The sequence below is a fragment of the Sciurus carolinensis genome, chromosome 4, assembly GCF_902686445.1.
Source record: "Sciurus carolinensis chromosome 4, mSciCar1.2, whole genome shotgun sequence".
Lineage (NCBI taxonomy): Eukaryota > Metazoa > Chordata > Mammalia > Rodentia > Sciuridae > Sciurus > Sciurus carolinensis.
The window spans coordinates 10,594,991-10,605,025 of record NC_062216.1 but is presented as its reverse complement, the minus strand read 5'-3'; the positions used below and the strand labels follow the sequence as shown (position 1 = coordinate 10,605,025).

The following is a 10,035-nucleotide window of genomic DNA, read 5'->3' as shown; positions in this document are numbered from 1 at the left end:
AGGTTGTGATTGAGTCATCTGCGGGCAGCATCAGAGTTTTTAAAACTCTCCAAGAAAAGCAGTTGAAGTCCAGGAGCCCCACTCTCAAGTTTACACACTGCGGGTGCATGCTTTCCCACCGGATCCTCACTGTCCCTCTGGGTCACTGTCAGGCGCATCCTGTTAGTCCCACTTTACAGAAGCAGGGGAGGGAGGCTCAGAGGAACCCTTGCAGGTTTTGCCTGCCCTGAGCTGAAATCTGCCTCCTTATATCTTCTTCGTCTTTTATCTTATTTCTAAGGCAGCATCTATGTTATCCTCTCCTCTGTAAGACAGCCCTTCCAACGTTCAAAAACCAAAATTATATTTCATTTCCAATGTATGTCCTTGTGCAAATCCCACCACTCATGGAGTGAGGTTGCCGGATGCATCCACCCGCAAGACGCTTCATTTGGTCATTCATTGTCTCTCCTGTGTGGCTTCCAGACGCCAACTCTGGGTGGCTGGGTGATTTGACTGGCTCCCTGGGTTCCCATGGTATTCTCCGTTTACTTTTATGTTACCCTGTAACATACTGTGCTTCTCAAATTGTTTTAAGTTGACCTCTGGGTCAGGCTGAGGTGCTGGGAGCACCCAAAGACACGGACACCCTGGCTCTGGGTTTCCTCAAAGATTTAGGGAGAAAGGTGAATAGGTAGCGAGTAACCAATCTTTTCTTTACCTGCCTCATTTTCAATTCCTTTCTAAAGCTTATGCTTCTAGATCAATGGGGGTCCACATACTTAGAAGATGTGTATGTGTATGTTTATGAACAAATATAACCATAAATAATGAATTTTTGCCTTATTCTCTTCTCAAAGTAAACAGTAAGTCATGTGACACACGTACTCTACAACTTACTTTTTTCCACTTAATTGTGTATTATAGACATCCCCCCAAGTCAGTACACAGAAAGGCCTACTCGTGCCTTCACAGCTGCGTCCTATCCCAAGGCGAGGCTAAATGTATTTTATTCAGCTGTCTTCCTCCTGTTTCTCTAAGCAATCCTGAGATAAGCGGCTGTCTGTATGTGTCCTCACTTTGTGGTGCCTTATTGCTCTGTTTAAGGTAAATTGAGATCACTGGATAAAAGAGGTGACTGTTCCTGAGATTCAGGTGTCTTCCCGTCCTCCTTCCCCAAAGGTTGCCGTGACCTCCAGCCTCTCTGGGAATGCCCATTCCCACATGATATTCAGGCTTGCCTGTTGTCCGTTGGAATTTGCAGCAATCTAGTGGGTGAACAATGATATTTTGCTACCCTAATTTCCTTGAACACTTACTGTTTTCAACTACTTTCCTTCCCTCTGACTTGCCTCTCCATATTGTGGGCTGGGTTTGTCTTTTTCCCACCGATTTATAAAAGCCCTGTAAGTACACAGAGAGTAACCCTTCATGTGCTCCCCACATAAGGAGGCCTTCTCAAATTTTCATGCAAGTGAAATTTGTGTGTCTTTTTCTTTCTGTGTCTTGCTTAAAAACATATTGCTCTGGTCAGGCGCAGTGGCACAGTACCGTCATCTCAGCAACTTGGGAGGCTGAGGCAGGAGGATCGCAAGTTCAAGGTCAGCCTGGGCAACCAAGTGAGACCCTCAACGACTTAGCAAAACCCTGCCTCAGAATAAAAAATAAAGAGGACTGGGATGTAGCTTAGTGTTAAAGCACCCCTAGGTTCAAGCCCGGTTTAAAAAAAAAAAAATTTAATGTCTTCTTCGGACTAGAAGATAGTTATTTTCCTAATTTTCTTCTAGCTTTCCGATGTGTTAAATCTTATATTTAGATATTTAATCAAATGAAATTTGTCATTTTAAAAGGTGAAATTTGTCAGTTTTTGGTAAGCACATACTACACATTTTATTTGAAGTGACTACTACTATATTAGCTACGATTTTTAGTATGGGTGTTTGAGCTCATGAATTGCAATAATATGATTTGAAACATTTTAAGTCCTAGAAATTTGTGTAAATCCAGAGCTGTTAGTAATTTGAATTATTATTCTTTGTGCATTTTTAGTGAAAAATTCACATATCTACAATAAATCTTGTAATATTTTGTTAGTACCATGAAATAAAGATAATATTATAAAATTTCAACTTAAAAAAAGTGAAATTTGTGTGCTTGTGAATGTGTATGTGAAAGAGGGGGACAAGGTGGTGACCAACCATTTTCTTCCAGAAGTCTGGCCAGTTATGTCAGCATGACCATCAAATAAACCACTCTGTTCACACCAAGCGGAAATGCCATTTTCTCATAGGTGACATTTCTCAAACTTGGATCTCTATCAGGATTTTCTAGTCTATTCCTCTTATTTGCCTCTTTATTCATGTGTAATATGTTGTCTAATTATGTAACTTTAAAATAACAGTTAATATTGAAAGAATAATCACCATCATTCTTCCTTTTCAATTTTTTTGGTCATTCTTGTACTTTAAATTAACATTGGTTTTGGGGAAACTCACATTTTTTAATTTTCTTTCCCTGTTTAGGAGTATAGCATAGGTCTGCGAGTAATTTAAACTATTTTTATTTTTAAATGAATTTTATCAATTTTATTTATTTTTTTTAAGTGTCAACTTTTTGTTTATTTTGAATTTTGTTGTTGTTTGTTTCAATTTCATTAATTTCAGCTCTGGTTTTAATTATTTCCTGTCTTCTGCTTTTGGTGTTGAGTAAATGAATTTTATATAATTTTAAAATAAATAGTACAATAAATACCAATGCAGGCCTTTCCCCTGCCACATTCCCTACCATTCCCCAGCCTGCCATCCCTTCCAACCTCAAACCAGGAAAACTGTTATTTTTATATTAAAACAAATACTGCTTTGTTGTAGTGTGATATGGTATGCAACTTACTTATTATTGTTTAAAATAAAGTAAAAACCATAGATGTACTGATTGGTCCAGAGCCAAAAGACATAGAGAAGAAAAAAAAGGAAGGAGAAAAAATTGGTTTTCAGAAGGAAAACCAGAAGTGTTTGGAATAGGATAAACCAAGAAAGAGATTCAAGATGAACTGCCAGTGGTATTTGTGATGGTTAATTTTATGTGTCAATTCGACTAGGCCCAGGTTCCCAGATATTTATCAGACACTGTTTTAGACGTTTTTGTGAAGACCTTTTTTAGATGATAAAACACTTAAATCAACAGACTTTGAGTGAAGCCAAGTAACTTCCATGAATGATGGTTTTATCAATTGACTGAAGGCCTTAAGAAAAAAAATGACAGAAATCCCCTTAGGAAGAGGGAATCTACCTCTATGTGGCCTTTGGACTCCAGCTGCAACATGGATTCTTCTCTGGGTCTCTAGACTGCCTTGCAAATTTTGTATTTTCTAGTCCCCATGATTACATGAGTCTATTCCTTAACATTTTTATCTCTATAGTTCCCTCTGTAATCTCTCCATATAACTCTAGACCCAGATACAGAGAGAGAAGCCTATGTACATCTATGAGCAGAGTCATGTATGCGCACGCACACACACATGCACACATACACATGTTCACATGCATACACACAGTCCCTGCTCATCCATGGTTTTGTCTTCTATGGTTTCATTTACCCACATTTGACTGTGGTCTGAGAATATTAAATGCAAAGTTCTAAAAATGAATAATTTACACATTTTGAATGGCATGCCATTCTGTGCAACACGATGAAAGCTCACTGCATCCTGCTGGTCCCTCCTGGAGCACAAATCCCTCCTTGTCCAGTATATATAAGCTGTGTCTGCTTCCCACCTAGTGGTGGTACAGTAAGACATTTTGAGAGACCAGAGTCTCATAAATTTTAACATAATATATTGTCGTAGTTTTATTATTTGTTTTTGTTAATATCCTATTTGCTTAATTTATTTATGAAACTTTATAATAGGTGTTTATGTATAGAAAAAAAAAAAAACAGCGTGCACAAGGTTTGGTACAATCTGCAGTTCAGGTATCCAGGGGGGTCTTGGACCATGTCCCTTGAGGACAGAGAGGAGCCACTGTATATACATCCTATAGGTTCTTTTCCTCTAGCAAGCTGTTACTGGGACAGATGTTGAAAGTCAAAGGAAATGGCCAGAGAGCAGAGGACCCCTTTGGAAATTTTCACCCAATCTTGATGAACCTGAACCCAGGTTCACCTGTCTAGTTGTTGATAAAATGTCCTGAATGTCCTTTGGTCATCCAAAGGCTGGTGTAACCTTCAGGAAATTCCACCTCCTCCCTCCTCATTCTGTGACGTGCCCTGTTCCTATCACACTCCTTATTCTACCACTCGGGTCCTTTGACCCCTGCTTCTACCAACTCCTCACTAGCTCTTTTCTGTCACACTGCAAAGCTGGGCCCCTCTCTCTGGAGTCCTTCTGAAGCTGGAGTTCGACCTCTACTTTTTCAGGCCTCCAACCCACTCTGCTCAGCCCAGGCCCGTCTGCAGAGACCAGCTGTCTTCACTTCTTTGCCAGTGCATCTGCATGGTCATATCATGGCAATATCGCAGGACACAACTACCCTCAAGACCTGGAGAGCGGAGGTGAGTGGCACCTTCTCACCAGGGTGAAACCCCTTTCCCCACAAACTACCAGAATCGAGGGTAAAATGAAGGGTCACATTTTGTTCTTTCTGTCCACAGATATTTTTCGAGCACCCTTTGAGAGGCATCATGGTGGTCCCACAGGAGCTGGATTCAACCTGCCTGGGTTCAAACTCCCAGATCTCCACTTACTAGCAAGTGAATGCTCAGTGTTTGATAAAGCCTCTGTGCCGTTTCCTCCCGTGAAAGATGAAAAAGAAAGAAAGAAAAAAAGAGGATGTGCCTATCTCATAGGCTGTTGTGAGAACTAAGCTAGTTCATGTTGGGGCATCAGCCAAAGTAGTTTCCTTTGACTGACATGAAAGTCTGACCTTGATTCATCCCACACTCCCAGGAGACTCAGGCCCATATGACGGACTAGGAATTCTGATACAAGGTCCCAGGAGTACCTCAGTATTCTCAGGCAGGCAATGTCCTCTCTGACCTTAATCTCCTCATCTGTAAAATAGGCAGCTGGATCCCTGGTCTCCGTTTCTTGAGGTCACTGTGAGGTTCTGCTGATATGCAAAGGATGCTCTTTGCACACTGTGAACTGGTCCCTGCAAGGTGGAACAGTTAGAGAGAACTGAGCATGTCCTTTCTGGATCTGTTGCAGTTTGTAAATGGAGATGGCTCTCCTCAGCTCAAGGAGAAAATTCTCTCCTGCAGTTTACTCCAGCCATAAATGCCTTTGGTGCAGAGACCCAGGAGTGCTGGGCAGGGCCTGACTGTAGCAATCAAGAGACCAGGCTGAGCTGTGCCCACTCTGTGGTCCCGTTTGTCCCTGTACTTTCCTGTCATAATGTTCAGCCCACCTCTGTATTGTTGCTTTTCTAATTGTTGACTGACCTTTGTGTGACATGTCCCCTCACACTCCCCAGAGCTTAGGGCACAGCCCGGGACCTGGTAGGTGCTCCATAAATGCTTGCTTAATGAATGAAAAATGACACAGAGGAGTGTTTATGACCCAGGTCACAGTTCCTTGTGTGAGGTCACCTCTCAAATGTCATTGCTTACACCAGAGGCCCCTCCAGAAACCAAGTCCCAGAATTTGGGGGCACCTGGAGGAAAATCGAGGCCTAGAGAAGAAGTGGATGTCCAAAGTCACTCAGGTCTGCAGTGGCAGAACCAGGGTGGCCTCCACTGGCGATCTGACGGGGACTCAGCGTCTCCAGAAAGGGGAACAATGTCGGGCAAGCCGGAACAGTGGGGGCCGAGGCTGGATCCCAGCAATGCTTCCTTCTCCCGGTCCCTCGACCTCATAGATGATAAGCAAAATCTGCGGGGCTGTGAAATCGGGGTCCCTGCTTCAGCCGCGAGGCGGTCCGAGGCGTGAAATGCACCGCGACAGACCGCCCTCCCCGTGCGCCCGTGCAGCCGCGACGGCACAAAGAGGCCCGGCCGCGGCAGTTTTGAAAATACCAAGGAAGTTGATCTGGGCCGGGGCCCAAGAAGTGACGAGCGGGAGGGCGGGGGAGCGAGGCGAGCGGGCCGCGGGAGGAGGCGGCGGGCGCGGGGCGCGGCAGAGCTCGCCGGCTCGGCGGGCAGCGCGGCGGCGGGGCGCGGCGCGCGGCGCCCGGCGGGGCGTCCCCAGGCGGCGACCCCGCGGGACCCTCCCCTCGGCCGCCGCCTCCGCAGCCGGCACGCCGCGGCATGACTCCCGCGGGCGGCGCGTAGGGCTGCGAGCGCTGCCTGGGGAGGACCCGGCGCCTCCCGTCCATCCGCCGCAGCGCCAGCGCCGGCAGCGGGGCCCGAGGCCGGGCACACGGGACCATGAAAGGTAAGCGGCAGCCCCGCCGGCCGCCGGCCACCGCAGCCCGACCCAGGCCCGGACCCGCGGGGCGCCCTTCCGGCTGGCAGGGTTGGGAGCAGGGGTCTTCTGCCGTTGCGATCACCCCACGACAGGCATTGCGGGGGCTGCGGGGTGGGGGCAACACCGAATCGCGAAGTGAAGGGCAAGGGATTAAGAGGGCTCTCACTCGCCCCTGCGGAACCCTGTCCTACCCCTCAAAAACAAACTTAAAGTCCAGAGAAGCTTCCCGTCCCCGTAGCCAGTCAACACAGTCAGCAGCCCAAGCTCCAGCATGCAGACCCCACCCTGGGTACCCGCCCCAGAGACTCCTGCAGCCCCCACCTACCCTTCTGCCCCACCCCAACTTCAGCCCCTTCCCCCAAAGAGTCGCAGCCCTCCGCTGGGCCCTATTCCTGCCAGCCTTCAACCCTGCCTGGCCTGCCCTGCCCTCTGGCCTGGTACTAAGAAGCCTGGGAAGTCCCATGGGCCAGAACTGAGTCCAGGTAGGGGCCATCCTCAGGTGGTCCTTTAGCCAGTTGTGGGCTGGAAATAAGAAGGACCGTGGTTGGGCCTAGCTTTCTGAGGCCCCCGGGAAGAGCATGCTTGATGTTCAAGCTCATTTCAGGGCTAGGAAAGAAGCAGACTTTGGACACAAGAACCTTTGCAGGAGTTTAGTGCCCTCTCCAGAGCCGTTTGATAGTCCTCTGATAGGAGCCCTTCAAAGCTCAGGTGCCTAGCAGTGAGAACCTCACCATCTCACACTCAAGGGCCTCAGAAATCATTTGCTGTGCTCTAAACGGTGCTTTCAGGTGTTGTGGAGAAAGGTAAGGAGGCGTGGAGCGGGTCCAGGCCTCTCAAGTCTGCCACAAACAGAGCAGCTGTTTGTCTCTTTGATGCATGAGTCTGGGAGTTTATTTGAAGAAAGGGCTCCACCGGAAAAGCTCTGTCTGAAGGCAGCCTCTGCATCGCAGAGTTGAGGAAACTGAGGCCTGAACAGGCAGGCCAGCTCATGAATGTGCGACTCCAGTTGTCCCACAGGGCCGTGCAATCAGTTTGTTGCTCTGCTCATCCTTGTCTTGAAATTCATCATAATTTTCTAACAAGCGACCTCTTCTCACTTTCCTTCTGCTCTGGACCCCCCCCCAAAGTCTGTAACTGGTCCTGTCGAGAAGAGACTTGCCTAAACCTGCCAGCTAGTCAGGGGACCAGAGTCCAGGGCTCCTGGCTTCCAGTCCTGAGTCTACCCCTGCCTCTCTGCTGCTCCCTTCCATCTGGCCTCTGGCACCTTCTGCCTGTGCTTCCTCATGGCCACACATGTCTTGGATGGTCTGAGATGAGCCAAGCAAGGTATCAACCCAGAGTCCTCCTTTGGCAGCAGAAGGGAGCCTCACCCACTGAGCTCCTGCTCCTTGCTGCCACATCTCTGGAGCTCTCCCTTCCCCAGGGAGCAGGCCAGAATACTCTGGGAAGCTCTTAGCCACATCTTACCACTTCCTATCGGCCACAGGCTGCCCTGGACCTTGGAGGATGGTAAGATGCTGCGCAGAGTGGTTTTGGCTGCACCAACATTCCAGACAAACACTGTATGAGAAAATAAGAGTATGGGAAAGACAGGCCCCTGAAAGCCCACAAAATGGAGGTGGAAAGAGCCCTTGCGAGTGAATATCTAGGAAGAGGTGCCTGAGGGGGAGCTGCTGACATGTGTCGCCAGATTCCTGAGGCCTCCTTTCAGCTGATGGGAGGCTGTGACTTCCAGAATGAAGCACCAACCCTGCCCTCTCGCCTCCTTCCCCTACTCTGAACCAGCAGCCTCCCTAGGGGCCAAGGAACTCCTGGCCACTAAGGCCTTTAAGACAGCTCTTTGGAAATCCTCCATGATCTCCTGCTGCATCCCAGGGCCCCACGGGTGCACTGCTGCCAGGGAAGGCAAGGTTGGCTTCCAGCAAGCCTCCCTCCCTCACAGCCAGGAAAGCCGCCACCTCTACCTGAGATGGAAACAGCAGGGCAGACGGCAAATATTTGGCCTTTGGGATCTGTGGAGTGTGAAGAACCAGGATTTTTCTCACCCAAGTGGAAAAAGGAAAGTGCCCCTCAGAGCTGGGCGGTGGCCCCTTCCAGAGAGCCTTTCCCTGAGGGGAGGCTGGCTCCACCGGCTGCTTCAGAGCTCCCGCCAATCTGCCAGTTACATCTGTTGGCAAAGGGTCACCGTCCCTTGCTCAAAACAAACATGGTGATGTGGTGTTTCATGGGGAAAGGGGCGTGGTGGGGACTGTACTTAAACAAGGAAACACGCCTGTGGAGCAGCACGGCCCACCAGTGGCTGAGTGCCAGGGCCCACTCCGCCAGCCGGGCTGTTTCCTCCAACCAGCCAGGCCTCCCAGGCAGCCATGTCTTTTCATGTAAGCTGGCACCTGGTCCCTCTCACACAGAACCCTAAGGGACATCCAGCTGCCATCAACCCCTTGGTGACAAGCCCACCTCAGAGCTCCCACTGCTTTGGTGAACCATTAACAGTCACTTGTGGGACCGTTTCACACCCACCAAGACCCTGTCCTCCCACACCTCCAAGAAGCCGTCAGGTTTGGTTGGAGAACAGGTCGCAGACTGTGGTCCTAGTCCTGTCGAGTTCCCCCTCTGGGCCCCTTTCTCCTCTTGGGTGGTCCCTGAGGCCCAGCAGCATTTGGGGAATTGGAAGCAACTCAGTGGAGGGTGATGGGAAGCCTTGCCTGTGAGACCTGTGTGTTCGGCCGGCTGCCTGCCTTGCACAGGGCAGAGCCACCCGCTGCGCTGCAAGCTTGAGAGAAACAGGCCCTCCCAGCAAAAGCGGGTGGTACCACATAAAAGGGAGAAAGGGGGGCTGTACAAACAGCAGCCCTCCGCCTGGAGAAGGCTGCCTCCCAGCTTGGCAGAGGAGATGACCTCCACTTGGAAGCAGGCAGGCTGGGCTTCCATCCCTGAACCTCTGGGCACCAGGAGGGACCTGGGTCAGAAGGCAAGGAACTGATGTCGCAAAGATGAAAAGAGCCGCCAAACAACCTGATTCAGGTGGGCCTAGAGTCCTTAAGGTTCAGATATTAGAAATCTGTTCCAAACCCTCAAACATTCCCCTGCAAAAAATGTCACCCTGTCATTCATTTGGGTGACTTTAATAACAGAAGACTCACATCCCAGAGCTAATTTGTGAAAGAGGAAAAAGCATTTGCCATAGGCGTTGGTGGACAGCTTGGCAGTTTCCATGGACAGGCAGCTGCTCTGGGTGTTAGAATTGGCACCCAGGCCAGCATGACAGCCGGTGCCACTCATATGTGCACCCCAGTGGGGTGTGCGTGTGCGTGTGTGTGTGTGTGTGTGTGTGTGTTGGGAGCGCTGAAGCCCTGAGTCTGACCAGTCCTGTTACAGACCAGCATTATCCCTGCAACAAAGTCCCTGGACTTCTTGGGGCTTAGTCCCCCTCATCCAAAGACACTGAGTGACCTCACAGGGCAGTGTCAGTGTGAGTTTCGTCAGCGGGGTATCTCTGCCTTTTCCCTAGCAATTGGGGGCAAAGGTGACATTTACTCAGTGTGACATGTGAGTCCCCCACTGGGCTGAAGTCCTCAGCAGCAGAAACCATACTGGGCGTCCTCAGGTCCTAACACAGGTTTCCGTAAAGATACAGGCTTCTGTTTGACAGCTAT

General features: G+C 49.2%; 1 protein-coding gene across 2 annotated transcripts in view; it reads left to right on the top strand.

Moving 5' to 3' along the window:
* Window positions 1-6,066: 6,066 nt before the first annotated feature.
* Window positions 6,067-10,035, top strand: part of Scara3 (scavenger receptor class A member 3) — a 34,318-nt gene continuing 30,349 nt past the window's right edge. For both annotated transcript variants that reach the window (XM_047549228.1, XM_047549227.1), the window contains exon 1: window positions 6,067-6,346. In XM_047549228.1, the coding sequence (XP_047405184.1) occupies window positions 6,340-6,346 (7 nt within the window). In that variant the 5' untranslated portion in view covers window positions 6,067-6,339. The remainder of the gene's footprint in view (window positions 6,347-10,035) is intronic.